We start from the raw sequence: 26,095 nt of genomic DNA, 5'->3' as shown, positions 1-26,095 counted from the left end.
TTTTTATTGTCTGTTTTTATTCTTATTTTTTATAAAGCACTTTGTGTTCATTTCTATGTATGAAAATCTCGACATAAATAAAGTTTGATTGATTGAAATGTCTGTAGATTTTAGAGTGAAAAACTGCTAAACCACGACAGTAAAAGACCGTAAAATGATGAATGGGTTAGTTCAGTTTCAGTAACAATGAAACACTGTAAATGTATATATCAGCCAAAACTGTATTTTTTACAGTTAAAAAAAATAAATAAAAATGACTCCACTATAAAATACACTGGCACCGTGTTTGTATAAAAGATATACTGTAATATATATACACAAGCATCGCTGTAATTTTTGCATTTATTTTTTGTAAAAATACTTTTTCTCACTGTTAAATGTACTAAACAACATATCTCTAACAGAAATATACTGTAATATTTAATGGTAAAATCTTTAATTTATGCAGCATTTATAAAGTATTTTCTTGTCAATTATATGGCAGAACAGTGTTTCTTTTGATGGAAGAACTTTTTATTTTTTTATGGTAAAATATGGAATAAAATGGCAATCTTAAACGGGAAATCAACAGTGCTAATATCTTTTTACCATAATATTACAAAAAGTTGCACCGTATTTATTACGGTAAAGTTCTGCAGCACTTCTACTTTTGTTTATTGTTGGAATGTTTTTTAGATCTAGATCAGGTGAAGGTTGGTGAAACATTAGGGGGAAGTACTACAGCTGCAGAGCACGGGTTACCTGACAGGCAAAAATGAGGAAATAAAAGGTTATCTCCCTTTTATCAACATGGGGAATGTGGACGAGATAACAAGTTCCTGGTGAGGATGCAGAAGGAATGCTGAGAGAGCAGAATCCTGCAGGTAACTGAACTTCATTAGGTATGCTGGACTGCTGCTGCACTTAGGAACAATTAAAGATAGAGAAAGAGTTTATATTATTTTATTTTATGGGCCCACGCTTTGATGAAAGATATCTGAAATTTCTGCTGTCCTGATATCAAACAGTCGTGGTTGGAAGGCTGCACTCCAAAAAAGGGGTGTCTAAAAACACTAAATCCAATTTTAGTGTGAATTAAATTCATACTTCATATTTACAAAAAAAAAAGGTAAGATGTAGTTTGTGTGGTTTGTGTGTATGTGGGTCCAGGTGGTCTACCTTTACCCTTACCCACTAGCAGGCAGAGGGGAGTTAGGGGTTAACACGTACACTGATTTGACAGATTTCTTTAATTAAGATTATTAAATCTAGAAATAAGCATGTTGAACACTTAAAATAAGAAATTAACTCTTAAAACAAGATAAATTATCTAACACTCCTAAATCTAAAGTTTTTTTTTATCTTGGTAAGAAACAAATAATCATCAGGTCACTCTGCTCGGGCCAGTTCATCACTGCTGGCAGCTTTAATTTATCTTGTTTTAAGAGTTTATTTCTGTTTTTCCAACAATTTTTTTCTGTTTTTCTGACAATTTTTTTTCTGTTTTTCTGACAATTTTTTTCTGTTTCTCAGAGTATTTTTTCTGTTTTTCGTAGTAATTTTTTTTCCTGTTTTTCTGTCTCATTTCCCCCCTGTTTTTCTGACAATTTTTTCTTTTTTTCTGACAATTTTTTTCTGTTTCTCAGAGTATTTTTTCTGTTTTTCATAGTAATTTTTTTCCTGTTTTTCTGTCTCATTTCCCCCCTGTTTTTCTGACAATTTTTTTCAGTTTTTCTGACTAATTTGTTTCCTGTTTTTCTGACTAATTTTTTTTCCTGTTTTTCTGACTTTTTTTCTGTTTTTCTGACTTTTTTTTTTTTCCTGTTTTTTATTAAATCTACAAATAAGCATGTTGAACACTTAAAATAAGAAATTAACTCTTAAAACCAGATAAATTAAAGCTGCCAGCAGTGATGAACTGGCCTGAGCAGAGTGACCTGATGATTATTTGTTTCTTACCAAGATAAAAAAAATTGAATTTAGTGTTACATAATTTACCTTGTTTTAAGAGTTAATTTCTTATTTTAAGCGTACAACGTGTTTATTTCTAGATTTAATAATTTACTGTTTTTAATTTAATAATTTACTGTTTTATCTTGTTTTTAGACTAAACACCTTTTTTGCAGTGTGTATGGTTTGTCATGTGGTGAATGTAGGATGTCCTGAGCTATTCACAGCTCAGTAGGCAACATCAGTGTCTTTCACCCTTTATCAGGCAAAGAACTATATTTGGTAACTTTAGGTAATATTTAGAGAAAAAAGTTACAAATTTACTAGATTATAGTGGCAAATCAATTGGAAAAAGTGGGAAAAAAGTTACTTTTTTCTCCCAGATTCACCACTTTAAATCTCATAAATCTGCGCATTTTTTCCTCGTAGATTTGCCACTTTAATCTCTAAAAACTTTTTTCTCAAAATATTATTTTCATATGTTTTTTTTTTTTTTTTTACACATTCTGGCTGTATGTAATATCCTCCAATATTCTCTAGGGTTGAAATTTGGAATTTGCAAGTATTTCAATGAGTGCCCTATTAAGGGTTAAAGTGGTGAATCTGGGAGAAAAAAGTTGTTTTTTTCCCACTTTTTTCTCGTAAATCTGCGACTTTTTTCACAAAGATTTGCCACTTGAATCTAGTAAATTTGCAACTTTTTTTCTCAAAATGTTACCTGAAGTTACCAAATATAGTTCTTTGCCTGATAAAGGGTTAACCAACCACCGGTTGCCAGTTCAGGATGAGGAGAGGTGTATGACGAGGTCAGCCGGCTGATTAAAAAGAGAAACAGGGTCTGGATCTACACACATATACAGACACAGGAAGCATGATAAAGAGAGACTCACCTCCCCTGCTCCCTGGCTGAGCACAGCGTTGATGAAGGACATGATGGCGGTCTTGAGATTCACTTCGTCTCTGTAGCGTCCTGTGGATCTGTCCAGGTCTGTCAGCAGGGTCTGCACACACAACACAACACAACATAGTCAAGTTATGGTTCAACTTCTGACTAGTTTTTGGTCTTAAGTAGGGCTGCAACTAACGATTATTTTCATTATTGATTAATCTGTCGATTATTTAAACCAGGGGTCCCCAAACTACGGCGCACGGGCCACTTCCGGCCCGCCAAAGCAATTGGAGTGGCCCACTTAACTATCCCAAACAATCCCTCTAAACATGGCCTGTTTTTTAAAATTGCATTTATTATATATTTATTTATAAAATATCCACATGTAATGATTAAGGTAGGCGTTCTAATTAAAATTGACCTTAGTTGTGAATTATTTACAGTAGTAGCTCATTTTCACCCCCTCACACAATGGTATATTCTGATCTACGTGATGCCAAGCCGTAAGCGTCAAGTTTTCTAACGGAAGAGAGTCGGTCAACAAAATGTGGAAACGGAAAATAGATTCTGAATGCAGAATCTATTTTCACCTGTACCTGTTACAAAATCCCATCACCTCATTGTTAACTGGCATCAGCTTGTGTTTTTATTTTCTACAAAATAAAAGGAATATCTGTGGTACTTCAAATAAACATGTGAAGACTTTTTATTACTTTTTTGAAAAACCAACAGGTGGTGCCAAGGCCAACAAATGATCGTTATATTTACACAATAACACTGGTGGTCACTTTGGCTCATATCATTTCCTGTTATAGACTGACCCCGGCCCCCTATCACAGAAAGAAAAGTTGATGTGGCCCCCACCGAAAAAAGTTTGAGGACCCCTGATTTAAACGATTAATCGATTAGTTGTTTGGTCAATAAGATGTACAAAAATATCAATCAGTGTTTCCCAAACCACAAGATGACGTTCTCAGATCTCTTGTTTGGTCCACAAACCAATTCAGTTTAGTGTCATAAAGGAACAAAGAAACCAGAAATATTCACATTGAAGAAGCTGAAATCAGAGAATTTGGACTTATTGTCTTTAAAAAACTGCTCAAACCAGTTATTCGATTGTCAAAATAGTTGACGATTAATTTAATAATCGATTACTGTTCGATTAATTGAATAATTGTTGCAGTCTTATGACATCAGACTGGCCTTAAAGTTACAAAATCACTGTCAATTGTGACGTAATAGTTATGCACATTTGATATGTCAAGTGCTCAGTTTGCTGTTATGGATATTAATATGTTTTTTTTTCTACTGCTGAACTCCAATCAGATGCATCCCTGCAACAATCTGAATCATTGTGAACATCTGGACTCTGTGTCCCATGTTGTGCTTTATTATGATGATCATTGACCACCTTAATAATAATGCAAGAAACATCTCCTCAAAACACTGTGTGCTTTGCATATTATGCTTTGGGTCGTTGTGTCTAGAAATAATCTCTGGTATCCACAGTGGCGGTTCTACACAGGGGCCTCCAGGGGCCACTGCCCCTGTGAAGAAGCCCTTGGCCCCTGCTGTGGCCCCTGTGTCAAATTAATAATAAAATGATCAATTTATAACAATGAAAAATGGAACAATTTTAAGCTTTTTTTTGTTCAAACAATATCTCATTGTACACAAAAGGAACCCAGAATGTGTACATTGTATAATAGTTTAACTCTCTGGAGTCTTAAAGGGCTATTTTGTCCATTTTTGAATCCTTTTCATGTCTTTACGTGTTTTTTAATTCATTTTGTGTCTTTTTTGGTCATTTGTGTCTTTTTGTGTTTTTTTTGGTAATTTTGTGTCTGTTGTTGTGTCTTTTTTAGTTATTTTGTGTCTTTTTGTGTCTTTTTTGGTCTGCTTTGTTTTTACGTCTGGATGTGATGAAGAAGTCATGCTTTTTTTTAAAAAAAGTGATGAAATGTCATTGTCTTACAAAAAACTTTTGGTGAGTCTCATTATTTAAATCAATGTATTTGTATCTTCCAAATATACTTAAATGAGATGTTTGAATAAGCTACAATAAAGATTTTGAATGCTTAAATATCATCTTTGCCATTTTTTATTGTGCTAATGCCCCCTTCTGATTAAACACGGCCCCCTCCTTGGCCCCCACAGTAAAACTGGTCTAGAACCGCCACTGGTTATCCACCCTGATATGGTTCCTAGCAGAAGATTCAATGAAGCACACATGAACAAAGAAGAGGCAGACCTGAAATCGTGTTCTTTCCGAGGCAAACTCCTGGTAGTGTAGCATGGCTTCTAAAACTTTCTTATGGCCTCCTGGCACCAAACAAACCGCACCAAGGATCTCTAACACGGCAACCTGGGGAGAGAAAGAATAACCCACAATTACAAATTGAAGATTATTAACTGGAACATGGTGATTTAACCTTCTGGAGTCTATTTTTCATTTCATTTCATCTATTTATTGAAAATACATGTTTTATTTACAGTAATAACTTTCTTTATATATGATATGTAGACAAGCTGAGAAAGCCAGTTAAAAGTTCAATCATAGAAGCTTTCACAGTGTGACATTTATGTTTCTAGACCATTTTTAAAATGTGAATTAAAAACTATTACTATTTTCAATTTACATGCAAATAGACTGTTTTGTAGTTTTTTTGTTTTTTTTCTTCTGCTGTTTTTGAGTGTATAAATGGTAAAAAAAAATAAATAAATAAATAAATAAAAGGTACATTTCCATAAACACCTGTGTCTTTTGTTTGTATTTTGGGTTCCTGGCAGCTTTATACTTTGTTAATTAAAATAAAATGAAAAATCTGACTGATAGCCAAGTTTGTGTGGAGAAAAAGGAGCCATGCATGTGATGTAAGGACAGACTGAAAGATGCTGAACAGAGACAGAAATTAATGCAGAGGAAGTTGAGAAATTTGAACCAAAATCTCCTGGACTTCAGAGGTTTAAGGGCCAAGTAAACATTAGACCTCAAAGAAGACCGTTTTTTAAAAACTGTGTGTGTTGGAAAACAATCATAAATAGAAGACTTTTAAGTAATTGTTTGACTTGAGACTTGAGTTCACTGTTATAATTTTGTCGATTCTTAGAAAACATCTGACTGTGGTCCAGAGAACAGTGACAGTATGCTATAGTGGCTTGCTCCCTTGCTACCTTTAGTGACCTAGATGTCAATTTTGAAATTTGTTCATAACTAAGGTTATAATAGTTTGGGATTTTTCAATAGTTTTAGTTTTAATTTCATTGTCAATTTTGTTTTCAAATTCAGTTAGTTTTCATTCATTTTTAGAGTGAGTTTGCTCATTTTTATTAGTTTTTATTTTTTTGGAAAATGCTAAGTTTTAGTTTAGTTTTTACTAGTTTTAGTTTAGTTTTCACTAGTTTTAGTTTAGTTTTTACTAGTTTTAGTTTAGTTTTTATTAGTGTTAGTTTTTTTTTGTCATGGGGTATTTGTTGGTTTATTAAGTCATAAAACCAGATAGATGAAATTGATTTCATATCAACCAAAAAGGTTTACGTATGAAAAACGTTGACAAAGACGAAAACTAAGGACATTTTCATTATAATTTTAGTTAGTTTTAGTTAGTTTTGTAACCACAAAATACAGTTTCTGTTAAGTATCGTTTTTTTAAAAACTCTAGTTTTTATTTTTATTTCAGTTAACGAAAATGTTTTTTTCAATTCTAGTTTTTGTTATAGTCAGAGCCTCTGTGCAGACACATTATCACAAATCAGATTTTATCTGGACTTTTGGTAAACTGACTGATAATCTGCATTCTTCCTGCCTCCACCACCTGATGAACAAACACGTTCTCTATGTCATCTAACAGGTGCAGCTTTGAAGAACAGGTTTCCGTGTTCCGTCTGAAGTGACCCTGTTCCTTAACCTGCTGTTGCAATTCCTCAACAATGTCATGTACTTTCACTGGACCTCATTCACTAATATCTCTCTAAGTTTTTTCTTAAATTAGTTCTCAAGAAGTTGGTAAATGAGACCCTTTGTCTCCTTCTGGTTTCTGTCTTTGTGTATTGCCCTCTCTTCTCAGACCCACACTGCAAAAAAAGAAAAGTTGGGTGAACTCAAAATTTCAAGGCAACAAACTTCGATAAAATTTTAAGTTGGACAATTAAACTAAATATTTTAAGTTTTGTTTTTGAGTTTGCTCAACTCTGAATTCAGATTTTTGAATTTATAATTCTACATTGTAATAACTTTTAATCCTTACTTCTGCTAACTTCTGCAATGTGCTGAATTGGCACGATTGTAACGCCGCTATGAAATGTCAGCTAATGTTGCGACCACAATTTTGAGTTAGCATTGATACGCTAATGGCTACTCTTGTAGCTGTAACAAGCAGCTCCGCTAGCATCAGTTAGCCGCTTGCTTTCGCTAATGACTTTGAATTGAATGAATTTCACCGCTTTCCCGCATTTCACAACAAAGAAATAAGAGTTAGCAGAACTATTGTCCCTTGTTGTGAACCACAACTTAAAGATATAAGTAACAACAACTCACCAACTTGTTTTTGAGCAGACAACTGGCTTCCTTTGTTGTGCTAACTTACATTATTCCCCTAAATGTCAACAATTTATATTTCCACGTTTTACCAACTTAAATCACTGTTTTAGGCCAAAAAATACAAGTTGGCTTTTTTTGCAGTGCAGTCTTCTTCTGACCCTATTTATTGCAGAACAAATCTACACAACTGTACTGCCCTACAGGCCTAACTGCAGTAACTACATTTATGGGCGAAATTGAGTTATAACTAAAACTAAACTCCTTGATGTCTGTTTTATCTTGTGACAAAGTTTTAGATTTCAATTTTGCTTTATTTCTGAGAAATAATGATATAAAAATTGCAGTAACTACAGAATCTAACTCAAAACTAAAGCTAAACTTTGACTATGATACAGCTCAGCCTTGTATTTCTTCATTGTGTTGGATAGTGAGGACAAGAATAATAGAAATTATAAGTTTATTTAATAGGGAAATTATCATCTAGATAGTGATGAAGTAAAAACGTGAGATAAAATTATATTAAGACTAAAATATAACATTTCTTTATGATATTAAGTCTAAAATACACAAATCTGTGAATAGAGTTGTTAAACACACTTGCAACAAAATAAATTTAAAAATGTTTCATCACTGAAAATAGAAGACAACAACATTGTAGTTACTGTATTACTATTAGAACCTTTTACAGCAATGTAAAACCAGAGTGCAGTAACTACATTTTTGGGGTCAAAGGTCAAATAAATCGTCATGATTTTTGAGCATAAATATAACATCATCGTTACATGTAGAAATAAGTGTCATATCACTTATCTACAAATAACCCATTTGGCTGGCCAGTTAAAAAAAATGTTAAATAACTTTAAAGCAGTTTTTCTCAGTTTTACCCTTTGAGTAGTTACTGCAGTTAGACTTTGTAGGGCAGAATAGTATGCACAGAAAAAAGAGTGGTGTGTTTCATCATGAATATCACAAGCTCCTAAAAGTTTAATCAGGCCATATTTCAATATTCACAACTGTGTAAATATTTCATATGATGTGTGTATTTTGTAGTCATTAAGCATTTCTTTAGCTTTTTAAATGGTTAAGGGTGACTTTAACTCTTAATAGGGCACTCATTGAAATACTTGCAAATTCAAAATTTCAACCCTAGAGAATATTGGAGGATATTACATACAGCCAGAATGTGCAAAAAAACATACGGACTAGGGGGAGGGGGGTAATATTTTGAAAAAAGTTTACGAGATTAAAGTGACAAATCTACGAGAAAAAAATATGCAGATTTATGAGATTTTAAGTTTAATTTTAAGCACTTTAAATCTCTTAAATCTGCAACTTTTTTTCTTGTAGATTTGCCACTTTAATCTAGTAAATATGCCGTCATAGTCACGTTCTCCTCGCACAAGTCACTGAAAAATAACTCTGTTTGTATGACTGTTTCTTGCAGATCTTTTTTCTAAATGTTTCATTTTTACATTGGAGGTCAAGGTCAATAAAGTTAATATTATTATATTATTATCATACTGATTGGTCAGATGTCATGTTGTCACTGTCTGTGACGTAGCCTGATCTTTGCTGATTAGCTGGAAGAAATCCATGTGGTTCTACGACCAAACAGAGAGACATGGGGACCCAGTTAGATATCCACTGAAGTTACCAAATAGAGTTCTTCACCCCATAAAGGGTTAACCCTTTGATGCACCACATGTGTCTTAAGTGACCCAGTGACAGGGTTTTTATGTTCTTTATCTTTGCAATTAATTATTTTCATCATTCAGTATTCCAGGTTTTCCTCAATTAGTTTTTGATCATCATACATCCTAATTTTACGTTTTCCTTTATTCATATTTTAATAAAATCCCTTTTTGTGTCACTACTCTTCTAATGCACAACATGGGTCAAAAATGGCACATATCCATTTTTTAGCTAAGTAGTTCGCTAAGCTAACTACTTAGCTAACTTCTTGACTAAGTAGTTAGCTAAGTAGCTTGTAAAGCTAACTACTAAGCTAACTTCTTGGCTAAGTAGTTAGCTTAGCAAGCTACTTAGCCAAGTAGTTAGCCATGTAATAATACAAAACCTTTTTTTTCTTCATAAAGTATGAGAGGCAAAATGGAAATAATGACCTGTTGTTATCAATAACAAGATATTTAAAGAATACTTGGAATATTCAATCATAAAATAAGTTGATATCAAAAGATAGAGCACAGAAACACACAGCAGTATTAAATAACATGGGGAATGAATGAGGGTAATTTTGGACCCGTGTTGTGCATCAAAGGGTTAACGTCGTTTACCATCATTGTCATTTCTCTGGAGTAATTTTGTCTCATGTGGTTGTTTTGTCCGTATGTACCTTTGTTTTGATGCTTTCAGTGGTGAGACTTTGTGCGATGATATTAATGCTCTCACAGTGGCCCAGGACGTGCGCTCGGCCCTGAGAGTTGTTCATTAGAGCTTTGATGCAGCCAATCAGGGAGGTATGGACCTGAGAGTTGGTGGTCTCATAGTCCATTGACTTGAGGAAATTCAGGATACAAGACAGGCCATCCAACTCAATGAATCGTGTTACAAACCTGGTGGAGGTAAATCAGAATGGTGTGTTAAAGTTATTCTTTGGCTTAGGCCACTGCAGTACAGGGAAAATGAAATTACACTGCAAAAAACATGAAGCTTACCAAGTATTTTCTTCTTATATCCAGCAATAGTATCTTAATTATATTGTTTTGAGTATAATTTACCTACTGACCATAGCTTTATGTGCTTATTTAATTATTAGTATTATTATGTGCTTATTTAATTATCTTATTGTTTAAAGACTTCTTTTTAGGATTAACATTGTGAGCTTTTTCATGTTTTTCAAGCTATTCAGCTGTTGAATATGGTGAGTTTTTACCTAAAATATTGGTTCCAGTTGAGAGTTTTAGTTGCATGTAGTTTGAATGATATTTCAAAAGCATTTTCTATCACCAAAACATGCTCGTTTCATTACTGGCTTATTTTAATGTTACTACAGTCGGGCTATTTAAGCCATAATTGCTCATAATAAGTATATTTGGATTTCTACCTATCATTGGTTTTTTCCCAGTGCCTAGATATTTTTTTACCTAATTAAAGAATCCTTACATAGAAGAATTTACTTACTGCACTGGCAGATACTTTTACTTGTTTCGAGCATGTATTTGCTTAATTCTAGTTATTTATTTATTTATTTTTTGTCAGTTGGTTTTTGCAGTGTAATTTCTGTTAAATCTCTTCATTTTTTGAATACTGGATTGTACCTCATTGGCTGTGTCCTCAGTGCTGTCTTTAGATCATCTACGATGTTATGTCTTCCCTGGTCTTCTTCATCCTCCAGTGCCAGCAGAGTCTTCCTCTGGGAAGAGGGGGATAAAACCAATTAATAACTCACAACTCTTCACAGTTCTAAATTAGTTATACTCCCACTAAGAGTAGGGCTGGGCGATATATCGATATAAAAGATATATCAATATACTTTTCAATGTGATATGAAATTAGACCACATCGCATATATCGATATAGTTCAACTTTTTTACTTTATATATAATGCCGCCCTTACTAGGATTTGTCATATTTAGTTCTTTTGTAATGTTAGTTATTCTTTTCTCATATAAATATATTTATTTCTGAAAAAGACTGGCCTATACTCCCGTTGTTATAAAGTATTTTTTGTTCACTTAAATAAACAGTTTCAATAAAACAACTTGTGACATGTCATATTTGACTTTGACTGAACATTTGCTCTCATTTTGCGATAAAAATATCAGGATATATATCGTACATCGATATTCAGCCTAAGTATACCAGGATATGACTTTTGGTCCATATCACCCAGCCCTAACTCAGAGGCAATAATGGAGAGAGTTTGGCTCCTACAACTGCATATTGGTGGTTTATGGTCTGAGACACAAGCCAATCTTTAAATTAATAAACCAACACTGTTTTGCTCTACCATGAAATTATGATGAAATACAGTTGATATGAAATGTGTCTTTTTCATTGATAAGGGTGGTGATAAAATGCAGTTTGTTTTTTTCTCAAAATGGCTAAAAACCATCAATATTTCACATTTAACAATAACATTTTTTTATGAAGAATATCTGTGTATTTGTGAATAAAACATGAGTGTGTTACTCACAGCAGCCATGGACCTGAGCTGGTCGATATAATACTCTGGCCATCTGGTTGCTCCTTTATTCTCCTCTGCCTCCTGCAATACACACATATACAGACACACTGGTGACACACATGTATATACTTACTAGACAAAAAATCAGTGTGTCATATGTTGTCTATTCGCCCTTTAAAGAATAAATTAATACAAAAAATTGGAGGAAATGGGAACATGTAGATGTACAAGAAAACGTGACAATTCTAAAGGATGTGGGTAGGTTTTACGGTTATGAGATCATATCATATGTAGACATATACAGCCATGCACTGTTATCACAGACTGTTGCACATGTGTTACCTCACCAACAGGTTTCTGAAGGGACATTTCAAAGTTTAGATTTTGGATTTTAAGTTTTGGATTTTGTTGGCATAATTTTCAGTTACTGCAGCCACAAAAATCCAATTGTCATGCAAAATAATCTCCCAAAACATAAGCCTTAATATTTTAAATTTGAAACTCTCCACCATAACATACCTCACTGCTGTAGTTTAAGTATTGAGACCATAACATCTCAAGCGTGTATTGAACTGTATCTTAAGACTTCACCAATAGTTTCAGTCTTCAACCATGATGGCTTCTGTTTGAATCTATCAGTCTACAGTGACACAAATACAGTGTGAGTATGTTGAATTGAATGAATACAGAATGTGCATGTTAGAAGCTGGTATGGTCCTTTCTATCTAAAACTAAGACAGTGTTATTCATTAGCCAAGACACTTTTGTCTGCTCAGGCCAACATTTTTTTTTTTTTTTCTTAACCCATAATAGGGCACTCATTGAAATACTTGAAAATTCCTAATTTCAACCCTAGAGAATATTGGAGGATATTACATACAGCCAGAATGTGAAAAAAAACATATGGGAATAATATTTTGAGGAAAAAAGTTTACAAGATTAAAGTGGCAAATCTACGAGAAAAAAATGAGCAGATTTATGAGATTTAAAGTGGTGAATCTGGGAGAAAAAAGTTGCTTTCCTCTACTTTTTTCTCGTAAATCTGCAACTTTTTTCGCACAGATTTGCCACTTTAAATCTCTTAAATCTGCGACTTTTTTTCTTGTAGATTTGCCACTTTAATCTAGTAAATTTGCAACTTTTTTCTCGAAATATTACCTGAAGTTACCAAATATAGTTCTTTGCCCAATAAAGGGTTAAAGTGAAAATCTCATGGAAACAACCAAGAGCAACACCATGAATATCTTCTGAGAGAGACTGTATCTCAACCCTCTGCCTTCCACTGTGTCCATTTCCAACACACTGTAAAACCTAACAGTACATCTTACTAAAAGAGTTAAGTAGACATAACTTAAATCTAAAAAAATCACTGGGGTTAGTCATTTACCTCAATTAACTGAACTTAGAAATGAATAACTGATGTAATAACCCTTTTGTTTTGGGTGCTGCTAAAATATGGAAAATTTTAAGTACAACTTATTTATTCCAGTGTGTTCAAGTGACTTATTTAACTTAAGTGTAGCTATATCATTTTTATATCTAACATTCTGTAATTCGTTTTCATGGGTATGTCTTTTATGTTATTTCTGTTGATTATGCAATGCCCAATGCCCAAAAACTAATAATTACTGTGACATAATTTGAATTATGACAGTGTTAAGATTTAAAGTTAATCACAGAACATTGGCATATGAATCAATATAAGCTTATCAAACACATTTTCACTTAAATTACGTTAAATTACGTCTCTAACACTGTAGTAGCTTTTAATAGGTGCTATCTCTTGTTTAGATCTGAAAAACCCGTTGACCAAAACGATAATGACCCTGCCAGTTCACATTGTGGTATTAACGCACATAATACTGCTAACTCATAATACACACGTCACAATAACTCTAGACATATGAGCTAACTTTACTTACATAAAATAAAAGTGTTTACTTGATTTATTTAAGTTACTAAACTTAAATGGTTCAAGGCAATCTGTTTCCTTTAACAGTTTAAGTTGAACTAACTTGTCAGGATTTACAGTGCAGACTGTAATTAATTATTTATGGAAAGTTTATCTGTTTGAAGCATATTGAACTCCTAGTGACAGCAACTCTAGCTGCCAAAGATCTCATGAAACATAAACTACTAATACAGATTTGCACATCAACTTGGTATGTGTTAAAGATCGCTTGGTGTCATTAGGAAAATTCTTGACCTGGTCAATCAGAACTGTCTACGGACTTTATATTACAGCTTGATTTACCCTCATCTTATATACTGTAACATTGTTTGGGCCTCCAACCTCCACAGTATTTATCTTGTTCAGAAAAGATTTGTTAGAACTGCCACATTTTCAAAACGACTAGATCCTTCTGCTCCCCTTTTCCAAAAACTCAAGATAATGTCAATTTTCAGATCAGTATATACCAAATATGCATTTTTATCTTTAAATAATCTTTAAATCTCTAAAGCTTTCAGTGAATATTTCCATGTCAACTCACAATTACATAAGTACAATACTAGACAACTAACAAGATTACACCCTCCTCACTATCGTACTACCCTCGGTCAGTTCTCCTTAAAATACAGAGGATCAATACTCTGGAATGATCAATTTAATAGTTCAATACAGTTTTCTTCTCTGAATATATACAAGAACAATTTAGTGGCTGCTGTGATTGCTCAGGTCACTAAGTAGTACACACGCTCATGCACACATACATTTCTACACATTTTACTTTTAATATTGTTACAATTTGCTTCATTTTTTTATTTTATTTATTGTGCGAAAGTTACTTGTTTTAATTTAACTTGCGAAATTTAATACAGGTAGAGGCCCTGTAAAACGCCCTTTTGGGTTTCTTGCTGCTACCTTGCACCTTCATTTTGTTGTTATCTCTTTATCCTTGTCTTTTGTCTTATTTGTGCAAAATAAAAAAACTTCAAACTTCAAACTTCAAACTAATACAGATAAACTAACTGTTGTAGGCTTACCATTTTCTTACTACAGTAGATCTGCCATTTTTTCTCTGCTGGCAAAGAAAACATAGCGGCTCTGTTTTCGTCTGTGAGGTCCAGTTCATCCTGTGATGGAGAAAGAAATGGTTGGAAAGGTAGAATGATGAAAAACTCTGTTGAATAAATATGGATGTTTGAAGGCACAGAAGGATCAGAACATTAACTCACCACCAGCTCAGTGAACATAGAGTCCAGCTCTTGAGGAGGGGGCATGGGCATGGTGGGCTCCAGCACCGCTGCAGTGTTGATGTAATCATGGCAGTAGGTGATCTCTGGTTGCTCACTTCCTTTGAAGCAGCAAGAAAATAGAGAGGACAGGCCTCGGCCCTGGGGCTGCTTCACCCGGGACACCATGGTTCCAGTGAGGACCTCACCACAAGTATTGACTAAAGAGAAGACAAAAAAAAATTCATCAAAGTGCTGTTATTTTCTTCCTGCTACTGATCATGATGCATGATCAGAGAGCTGACCAACTGTGATCAAATTAGAATGGAGAACAATAGTGAGACGGCTAAAGAGACATCTAACACAGTGGTCCTCAAATGGGGGTGCGTGAAGGCACTCCAGGGGGTACGTGAGATTTTAAAATATACATTTAAAAAGTAGCATCCATGCAAAAATCCTTTTAAAAATAGTTATTTAATAAATATTTTAGGAAAATATAAGTATACGTTCATAAAAAGAATTTTATATTCAGTAGACTATTCAATTTAATTACCCTAAAAACCCAGAGTGTCCCCCATACCAGGATGGTTGGACCCAACCTGTCAATCACCTGGCATCACCTGTCAATCACCTGAAAACTCAAAGATGGTGTCGTGGTTGAAGCGTAGCAGTTATAGTTTTAAATGGTTATATGCTCACTGTTTTTACTACATTAGTTTGAACTAGAAAATTTCCCCTGGGGAAATTCTGAAAGGGCCATGGGGGCTACTGCCGGTGTGTGTACACTATGATGAGATTCTTCAGAGATTTCAGATATTATATATATACATATATTATATTATATACAAGGACAAATACAAAGTATTTATTTATACAGCAACCTATGCCCTTTAACCTCAAAATGTGTGTGTGTGTGTGTGTTTGTGTGTGTGTGTGTGTGTGTGTGTGTGTGTGAAACATATGTATCTGGAGGACTGTGCGCACTTACGCGCGCATTTGTGTGTGTGTGTGTGTGTGTAACAAAAATCGCATAAAGTTACCTGTGTGAGTGTGTGTGTGCTTGAAGCATGTGTATCTTGAGGAGTGTGCACGCTTACGTGCATGTGTGTGTGCGTGTATCTGTAACTGTAATCAGATCAAAGTTCAAAGACAATCAGATCAAAGCAATCAACAGAATTAACTGCCACCTGAATGTTCCTGAACAGTGACAGCCATACCATAATATCTATCATTGATCTGACTTCACTTTGAGTGTCCTGAGTTCTTCCTGAATGTCTCCATATGTTTTTTTTTAAGAAAAATGAAAAAATAGCTTTGTTAAAGCGATCTGGCACTGGTCCCTACAGCTATTGCTGTATGGGACCAGTGCTTGGGGCGATTGCCCCATGGCCCTAATCACTACATTTTAGTGATGAGAAATATTTGCAATACATTTAGTCATGGATTATTAACATTTAAAATGTTTGAAATATTTTTTTTTCAAATGTTTGAATTTTTTTATGTGTTTATCAGTTCCACAGTTTAATAAATCAGACACTGATGGCACAGCGCTCTGTTTTTAAGTCTTTTTTTATTTTATTTCAACCAACAATGCTTTGCCCTGGTTAGGGGGTACTTGGCTGAAAAAATATTTCACAGGGGGAACATCACTGAAAAAAGGTTGAGAACCACTGATCTAATGAAACAACATCACAAAGTATTTCCAAAATCAGTTTGAGAGACATTCTTTGGCATCATTTATAAATCGTTTTTTATTCTATCTACCTATTCAATCTAATTGATGGCTGGCCACTTCATGCCATAGACTCTTAATAACTCATAAAGTGTGCGCTGTATACAGGCTGAAATATAAATACCATGTCTGTGGGGTTGAAGAAAATAAAAGTGAGCAAAACTTAAACACCTCCTTTACATTTAATCTAGAGTTATTATTTTCCATGCGCTTTGGAGTCTTGGGCTATTGTGTCCGCTTTTGAATTCTTTTCATTCTGCCTGTATATACAAAAATGTTTACAATGCTATGTTGACATCGTTTTTTTTCAGTTCAACCTCACCTACATGTCACATTAAACGTGTAGAAGGAGATGTGAATAATGTTTTCAGTAGTAGTCAGTTAGTATATTGATAAGTTTAGTTTTGCAGGCGGAGATGAACTCTGACAAGATTACTCTGAAGCTTCTGACTTGATGGTTTGATGAGTAATCAGATCTCCAACAACAGAATGCAGCACTTGAACTAACACCCATGTATTATTATTATAATTAGTGTCATCTTGCACACTCAGCTGTTAAATGCTTCCTTCCTCTGAAACATCCATGCATACAATCAGCAAAAATATTTATGCACTTGCACACCCACAAACAGTCTCTGACACTGTGCATGCTGTACAAACACTCTCCTGCTCATCAACACAAACATAATTAGACACCTACACACACACACACACACACACACACACACACACACACACACACATTTATCTGGGTGTGATTCATAAGCCACAGTTGGAATAGTTGTTGTTCATCTGAGTCATGAGGTGTGGCTGGGCGCACTTCCATCACAGTCCTGTGTTTCATCATCTATGTAAGACTTTGATTTATGAAAGAAACAGCACTTTGGTATGTTTGGCGATGAACAATAGTTTCATTGTAGCTATGAATAACAGCTACATACTCAGGTCCTCACACAAAGCTAGTACTGATGGTATAAAGTGGCAAAAAAATGTTTTTTCTATTCATAATTTCGCGGAGACACATTGTAGGTCTTTATTGAACCTAATGTGATTTGTTGTGGTGATGTGTGGATGTGGTCATACTCTACACTACACCTAATATTGTGTGCTATGTTACAGTTTTCATAATATATTCTGTGGTATATATATTTTATTATTTGTAATTCTTGTACAACACCTTAGCATTATTGTCACATCGCGGTGAGGTTGTGTTTTATTATGTGTCCTAGTCTTGTTATTTCCTGTTTTATTTTGAAATCGTAACGCTCCTCTCGTTTCAGGTCACTTGCCCTTCCCCGTGTGTCATCTGTCTGATTGTCTCCCCTAATTACAGATTGTGTTCACCTGGTGCTCCCTTCCCTCCATGTGTTCCAATAGTCTGTGTTCACCTGGTGCTCCCTTCCCTCCATGTGTTCCAATAGTCTGTGTTCACCTGGTGCTCCCTTCCCTCCATGTGTTCCAATAGTCTGTGTTTTCCCTTGTCTTGGTCCAGTGTGTTTGATCTCGTCACCATACCAGCCTGTTATCTCGTTCTTGCCTCAGCCTCAGCTCGCCTTTTGAGTTTCCTCGCAAGAGTGATTTTTCCTTTGTAATTTAATAGCGTATCGCTAGTTTGAGTTTTATAGTTTTTCTAGTCAGCCTTTTCCCTTTTCCTTCCTTTGGAGTGATTTTGTGTTCATGTCTACCCCCCCTCCCCTTTAGTCCATTTCCAGGTTTATCGTAGTGTTTTGAAGATTCTTTTATTTTCCCTATCAGGTTTGGGCCCTCCCTTTTGGAGTGCCTTTAGTTTTTTTGTGTGTTAGTTTTCCCCTTTGAGAGATTAGATATTATTCCCTGTTTCTTAGATTAGGATTTATTAGTGTAGATAGGCTTTCAGTGCTATTCCTCATTTGGAGCGACTTTTCTTTGTTAGTTTCTCAGCTCAGATTCAGGAGTTTTATAGCCCTTTGTTTTTCACTCTGTGAGAATTATCTCTGCTGCCTTCTTGAATAAAGAGACTTTAAGTACACCTGCTCTGCATCGGAGTCCTGCCTTGAGCCCGGCCTGACAATTATGTCCCCTTTAATAGATAATTGGGGGTGGTGGGCAGTGGGCCTTTAGGAGGAGAAAGCAGGTCAACCGTGGATGCCATATAAGTGGTGTACGCTATACTATCTGAAAACTGGTAACCTAAAGATTTGAGATGCAGCTCTGCACTATGTATAAAGTTGTTCCAATCATCAAAATGTAATTATTTAATAAATTAATGACATTTTGATGATTAGAAGGACAATTAATTAATGATCATTAATTAATTAATTAATTACACAGGGCAAACAAGCAGGGGCGCAGATAGGATTTTGAAACTGGGGGGGACGAAGTTTCAAAAAAGTAGTAATTAAAATTACTGTTCATAGTAAATTGATCACATAGCGCCACTGCAGTGGCATTTGTCTAGCTCTAAAGTTCGTTTTTCTCATGATTCAACCTGTAACAACTTACATGCACCATTAGGGCCTAGGGCATGCATCAGTGGGGCTGTCCCACTGATGCCTGTCATACGCGCTCTGGGTAACCATGGAAACCAGGCTCGAGACGTAAACGCCAGAGAGACCGGGTAACTTTTAGATTAGAATCTCTGACGACGCAGGCAGCCTGCCCAGCTCAATAAAATGATTGTCCGTCTTTGATCTGACTGTTTTATGTGAGTTGTTGCAAAGCAGTAAATTAGAACTTGTCTTTTGAGGGTGAGGGGGACGGATTGAGGGTCATTCGAATCTGTGTACGTCAGAACCCCCCTGACGTACACACTATCTGCGCCCTTGCAAACAAGAGCAGATTAGAAAAAAAGGCTTCATACAAAAATAAAATAAAATGTTTAACTATAAGGATAATGGTTCGTAGTGGAACCATTGGAATTAAGCAATAAAACTATTTACGTACAAAATCAACCTCCCCTAATTTGCTGTGGAGCTGTACAACAGAATTAAAACCTACCAGATAGCGCACGCACAGAGCAACACTTAGCCAATGTTTTGTTTGAGTAATTACCTGAGCAGGTAGAGTGGCTTTACCAGAGCTTTCTCACTGAAAACAGCTGTAAACCAGGTTGTTAAGAGTGAGACTGAACCAGTCTGTCAAGTGTCTGTAAGGCTGTAAAAACACAACAACAAAGAGCTGAAAGAAGCTGTAGAAGCCAGTAGAGCTGAGTGGATAATAGGTGATAATTGGTAAGCAGCTTGAAGTAAAAGTGCTCCTTGTCCAGCATGATGGCTCTTGCTCATGCTATTGTTATATTTCATTTGAATTCATTATTATTACTGTAACTACTTTCATTTTGAACTCAGGAACAGTAGTTTGAAAAAAAAATAATCCAAACCGCTTTTAAATCATCTTTGACATCATACGTCGACATGGCCTCCGCTTTCACTGTTACGCCGACGACATCTAACTCTTCATCTCCACCAAAACCATCTCCAATGCTACCCACTCCACGCTGACCAACTGCCTCAACGATATTAAAACCTGGATGTAAGAAAACTTCCTACAACTAAACTGTAACAAATCAGACATAATACTCATTGGCCCAAAATCCTGCACCAAAACCATTGAAAACTTCAGCATCACGTTCGACAACTCCACCATTAACCACACCATTCTCCTCTCCCGACTGGAGTCCACTCTCCACATCGCCGACACCACCCTCTCCTGAATATAATCATACCTCCCAAACAGACAGCAATTCATCCACATCAACAACTACACCTCCTCCACTGCTCCTGTCTCCAAAAGGCGTCCCCCAGGGTTCGGTGCTTGGTCCCCTCCTGTTTATTCTCCACACATTCTCTCTGCTACCCACTCCACATTGACCAACTGCCTCACCAATATTTAAACTTGGATGCAAGAAAACTTCCTACAACTAAACTGTAACAAATCAGACATAATACTCACTGGTCCAAAATCCTGCACCAAAACCACTGACAACTTCAGCATCACGTTCAACAACTCCACTTTGTTCCTGTCCCCCCATATCCGCCACCTTGGAGTCATTTTTGACAACAACCTCTCCTTCGAGCAACACATATCCCATATCACCAGAACTGCCTTTTTTCACCTGAAAGACATTGCCCGTCTCCGTTCATCACTCTCCTTCCCTGCCGCTGAAACACTGATCCACACCTTTGTCACCTCCAGACTAGATTACTGCTCATCCTTTTTGAGTCGCGACCCCCAATTTAACATGCATGTTGTCCGTGGCCCCATCCACCCACTCTTGTCTCTTTCGTTTTACTGGTTTCAAGCTTTCGTTTGCCAGCACTTCTGAGCAAATGACACACTGTGGATATTCTGTGTTGTTTTTTGTCGTGCACGAAAAGCCATACTTCAAGTCCGGCTGGTATTTATGGGGCCTAGCCGCTGTCGCCCCACTGCCCTCCATTTCTAGGGTGGTGGTCCCGTTAGGCTTTCTGTTGGTCAACCTTGGGAACCCTGCTGCTGCTGCTGCTGACCCAGTCTGGAGCTTTTCTTTGCGGCCATCGCTCCATTTTTCCAGCATCAGTTATAGCTGCTAGCAAACTGCAGCTGCGGTAAAGCAACAACGCGCCAGTTTTTTTCTTTTTGTTTTTTCCCGCTGTGCTCACTGAACAGAATCTCACAGTTCAGATCATACAAACTCAACTCGACAAATTTTGGACAAATAATGAAGCAGACAACAACTAAAACATCTCCCTGTCTGAAATTATGCCATTTAATATTAATTTTGTGCATTTATATTTTTTCCAAAATGATTTGGCGACCCCCAGAAATCATCTTGCGACCCCAAGGTTGAGAATGGCTGCTGTACAGGATACCCACTAAACTACTCAACAAACTCCAGTACATTCAGAACTCTGCTGCCACTGTAACCTCCACTGGTTACCTATCCAACAACGCATCCACTTCAAAACCCTCTTCCTCACCCACAAAGCCTCCATCACCAGGCCCCCTCCTACCTCACTGAGCTCCTCCATCACCAGGCCCCCTCCTACCTCACTCACCTCCTCCATCACCAGGCCCCCTCCTACCTCACTGAGCTCCTCCATCACCAGGCCCCCTCCTACCTCACTGAGCTCCTCCATCACCAGACCCCCTCCGACCTCCCTGACCTCCTCCATCACCAGGCCCCCTCCTACCTCCCTGACCTCCTCCATCACCAGGCCCCCTCCTACCTCACTGACCTCCTCCATCACCAGGCCCCCTCCTACCTCACTGACCTCCTTCATCACCAGGCCCCCTCCGACCTCACTGACCTCCTCCACCACCAGGCCCTCTCCTACCTCCCTGACCTCCTCCATCACCAGGCCCCTTCCCGCAGCCTCCGTTCCTCTGAAGCTAATCTCCTTGCCCCTCCCATCAGGACCAAACTCCGAACCTGGGGCGACAGAGCCTTTTCTATCGCCGCCCCCTCCCTCTGGAACTCTCTCCCAAAAAATATAATTGACTGCTCACACTGCTCGAAAACTGCTTTTAATGTATGAGCAATGTTGCTGATTTTAATTATTTGTTTATATTTGTAATTGTATTTTTACTGTGTTTTAACTGTAAAGCGTCTTTGAGTACCTTGTAAAGTGCTCTATAAATAAAATGTATTATTATTATTATTATTATTATTATTATTAAATTAATCTTACAGTCTTCATAAGTTGACTATATACAGGATGTATAAGGTGGCAGAGTGAATGTACTTAACTACAATCCACTACTGGATATTACTGCAGTACAATGTTTTGCCTGAGGCTGTTAATAAAGAAAAAGGTCAGTGAAATTGATCCGCTGGGGATCACAACATCCCAACTATTTTCATGAAACATACCGTATTTTCCATGCATCAAAGGACAGATCAACTAACTGACTGGCTGACATCAACACAAACAATAAATACACAAATGAATAGTGTGTGCTGGCACTCTTACATTTGATGTCTATGCATGTTTTGTTGTTATAAACAGTGTACACTGTCAGTGTCCTTGCCTCAGTCATGTCACTGTGTTAAAGTAAGCATGTCAATGGTTGCTGCAGGACTCTAATGATGATCAATGTGTGTGTGGTCATGTTGTGTATAGATTAATGACAGGGTTATTATTCATCCTGATGCTCAGATGAATCAGTCAACTCAGAGTTCGCAGGGTTTAATCAATACTTTATCGACCTCTGGAGGGAAACTGTGTTTTCTCTAGCCTCGCTTCCACACAGATGTCAAAGGTCAGTGTCAGCAACAGAACAGCAGTCCTGGAGTAGGTGGGGATTCAGTGTGTCACTCAAGGACAGTTCAGTCAGTAAATGTTTGCTTGCATTATTTTTTTTACTGCCAACAAATCCAATGAAAAGACCAAAAGCTACAATCTGTCGCTCCATCTCTCAATACTTTCTGACTTTCATACGCTGTCTGTGGCTCTCAGCTCAAGCCTGAAGATGTAAATCTTTAAAAACAATTCACAAATATAGAGTTCAAAAAATATAGAGGCTCAGCAATTTTACAAAACAGCTGAACACGGTAGTTAGTAGTAGCAGTACTCAAAGCTGGCCAGTACTCACCGGTACGCCAGCACTTCTCACAAGCCGCTGGTACTCTGCTCTCTTTTCATCAGGCTTTCTGGCCCTGAAAAAACTTTAGCAGTGTGCCGTAGCTGCTCCAAACTTTTATGAAATAACATGATGTCACACTTACAGAAATCTTCAGAGCTGGCTGCTCCACTGAACTCAAACAAATGGCTGTACGCTCTCTCTCCAAAATGAATGTGAGCAGCTGGAGCAGTGACAGGATGTCAATAACTCGCTAAGTCATGGAAACCAAATAACAACAGCGCGAGTATAGCTCTTTCTCAGGCGTAGCTCGCAGATGCCAACTGCCTTAAAGTGGGTGACTTGAGCATGCAAGTCAGTGTACATTGGCTGTGCTGTTTCTTACCTCACATTTCAGTTAGCTGCCAGCTTAATACACAGTTGTGCTGCTGGGGAAAAAATTCTAAGCTTTTGATGAGCGCCTTGTAATTGTATGCTCAAGTTAACCGACTATCTTATGTTTGTGGGCAGTGTAATGGCATTTCCAGGCCACATGATGCTGTTACAACATCAGGTGGCAACCCATTGTCCGTTTGTATTTAAGTCCGTTGAAATATGCAATTTCTTTTCGACTAAAACTTGTTTCTCTTACGGTTGACCATTCGACGTTGTATCAGTTTTATTATTTTTTGACGTGCATGGAGCTCTTCTTCCCTGTTAGTGGAATGCTAAAAAAGTTATCACAAACACAAAATCGTAGCAACAGAATATGATATAAACTGTACGGACATGTTTACTGTATTGTTGTTATTCGTAACATAGAATTGACAACTCAAACAGTTGACAGTATCTTAATAGGGTGTTTCCACTACAGCCCAATACCTGGAATGAGGCGGGTCTCACAGACTTTTTTTGGCCCTTCCACAGGGCTTTTTTTCTCCCCTAAAAAAAGTCTGGTTGCTGATTGGATTAAATGCTAAGCTGGATGTGACGTAGTACTGGACGCCACAACAACACGCGTTTGTGGCATTTGTGAAAGCCGGCGAAGCAGTGTTCCCAACTTGTGTATTTAGCGACTTTTTAGACCTCCTTAGCGACTATTTAAAAAAAAAAAAAAAACGACTGGTGACAAATCCAGCGACTTCTTCTGGTGTTCTTGGAGACTTCTGGAGACTCCTTCTTACTCTTCTGAACAAGCTGCCGGCCCCGTGGCTCGTTAACAAGAGTAAGAAGGAGCCGAAGTGGCACAGTCCTCCTGCAGCAGTCTCTCCCAGCTGCAGTCACAGAGCCAGAGGGGATGTTAAACCCTTACCGTCCAGTCTGCAAATTGCTAATAGGCTAACAGTTAGCTCTGTAGCAGTACAGTGTGTATGTGCTGCTGCTGCAGGAGGTGTTCACTTAGTGATCTCTGTTTGTTTACAACAAGCACCAGACACTCTGTGCACAGTTAGTGATGCCGGTTAATTAACGATCACTATTTTTGATCAGCGGAGACTCTGTGCATAATTAGCCATGCTGCTTTCAGCTGCTGACGTTGTGCACAGTTAGCGACGGTGAAAACCATACGTCACCTCCAGAGTCTCTAAATCCCTTTGGGGGCTAACTGGTAGTGGAGACACACAGAGTGAGTGGACTTTTGAGAGGGTGTGGCCTGAGACTTTCCCAGTGGACACTTTCCCCCCCTAGTGGAAACACGGCTTATGTCACATTGTAATGCACACTGCATTTGTGCAGGAGCACCTGTGGATAATGCAGGGTGATGCCCAGAGGTGGAGATTGTCTGCTGCAAATGCTGTATGTTATGAACAAATCCATCTTCCAAAATGACAAAGTATGAATAAACAACCTAGAGAGTACATCTGTAAAACACTGAATTACCCTCTAACAGGTTAGGCTAACAGGCTTTTTTATAGCCATATTAAAGGCGGCATGTTTAATCATGCTCAAATGACCAGAACACACATATATTTAAATAATCACCATCACAACAATGCGGTCTCTCATTTGCACATTTTGAAGATTGGCATGAGTAAACAATGATGGAAACATCAAAAATAAAAAAGTTTCGAAAATGCACATAGCAGTTTTTATGCTCGCTTGGGGTGGTGGTCTTTTTTTTCGAAAAATAGTTCATTAGCAGTACTATTGTTGTTTCTATTAACATTGATAATACCACTACCTCTTATGTTTTGGTTTTTATGTATGTCACATTATTTTATGGTGTATTTTATCTGTTTTATTTAAAATGTTAATCCAATGTTTAGTGTATTTATATTGTATATTTTTGTCATGTATGATTTTTACTTTAAGCACATTGAGTTTACGCCTGCTGTATGAAATGTGCTATATAAATAAATTTCACTTGACTTGAATAATTAAACTTAATTAATTAATTAGTTATTTAGTCAGCTAAACTTTAGAGCTGATTTTAATGGAAACACAGCTAATATAGCTATGACAAACAACAGAGGACACAAAATACACATTGCAATTGTATGGTATATGTTATACCATAACTAGCCTTATTTGTCGGGTCAGTTCACACAAATGTTTGCTTTAAGTTTGGTTTTCTAGCACAATTTTAAAAAATACTAAAAGAAAAACATACTTACCCTACAGTCTTGCTCTCTCTCGCTGTGCTTACAGTAATGTAGGCTACCAGTGGGAGCCTGTGACTGTACTACAGGTACAACATTGGTACAATAAGATACAAATGACAGACTATTTGGAGGTTTTAACCGGTGTTTCGTTTAAGGAATTTGGACTAATGAAGCCTATGAGGTCACAGGCCTCTACATAGAGTGTGGGTATCATCATGGGTTTCTTACCTTTGTGGACCACTTCTATGTGATGAAGTGAGATACCATGATCAGCTCCCGCAGTGTGTAGCAGCAGACAGATGTCAGGTGAACATCGTCATTCCAACAATATTTACAGCTGGTATCAATAAACGCTTCAATTCTTCTCAGAATATATTTTACATGTTGTATTCAATCCAAAGAAAGAGATGAAGAGAATATGACAAAAGGGAATAAAAGTCAGTAAGTTGTGCTAAAATGAAGCTTCAACTCACAGATTTAACTTTTTAGGATATTAAAAAAAAAAAAATCAAATGGAGTCTGTAATCATAATCCACAAGATGTTTGTTCAGTTATAAAGTAGGTA

General features: G+C 36.8%; 1 protein-coding gene across 3 annotated transcripts in view; it reads right to left on the bottom strand.

Moving 5' to 3' along the window:
- Positions 1 to 25,831, bottom strand: part of daam1a (dishevelled associated activator of morphogenesis 1a) — a 53,461-nt gene extending 27,630 nt beyond the window's left edge. Inside the window, exons 1-8 of one of the 3 annotated variants that reach the window (XM_059352910.1) lie at positions 25,759 to 25,831; positions 14,683 to 14,900; positions 14,491 to 14,580; positions 11,515 to 11,586; positions 10,637 to 10,731; positions 9,712 to 9,931; positions 5,070 to 5,183; positions 2,820 to 2,930 (exon numbers count right to left, since the gene is read on the bottom strand). In XM_059352910.1, coding sequence (XP_059208893.1) covers positions 2,820 to 2,930; positions 5,070 to 5,183; positions 9,712 to 9,931; positions 10,637 to 10,731; positions 11,515 to 11,586; positions 14,491 to 14,580; positions 14,683 to 14,868 — 888 coding nt within the window. In that variant the 5' untranslated portion in view covers positions 14,869 to 14,900; positions 25,759 to 25,831. Of the gene's footprint in view, positions 1 to 2,819; positions 2,931 to 5,069; positions 5,184 to 9,711; positions 9,932 to 10,636; positions 10,732 to 11,514; positions 11,587 to 14,490; positions 14,581 to 14,682; positions 14,901 to 22,963; positions 23,170 to 25,758 lie in introns of those variants that run through there. The other 2 variants (XM_059352909.1, XM_059352908.1) reach the window with 2 other exon arrangements.
- Positions 25,832 to 26,095: the final 264 nt, after the last annotated feature.

The sequence above is a fragment of the Centropristis striata genome, chromosome 16 (genome assembly GCF_030273125.1).
Source record: "Centropristis striata isolate RG_2023a ecotype Rhode Island chromosome 16, C.striata_1.0, whole genome shotgun sequence".
NCBI classification, from domain to species: domain Eukaryota; kingdom Metazoa; phylum Chordata; class Actinopteri; order Perciformes; family Serranidae; genus Centropristis; species Centropristis striata.
Note: the sequence above shows the minus strand (reverse complement) of the source record. Positions and strands in the feature narration are given on the sequence as shown.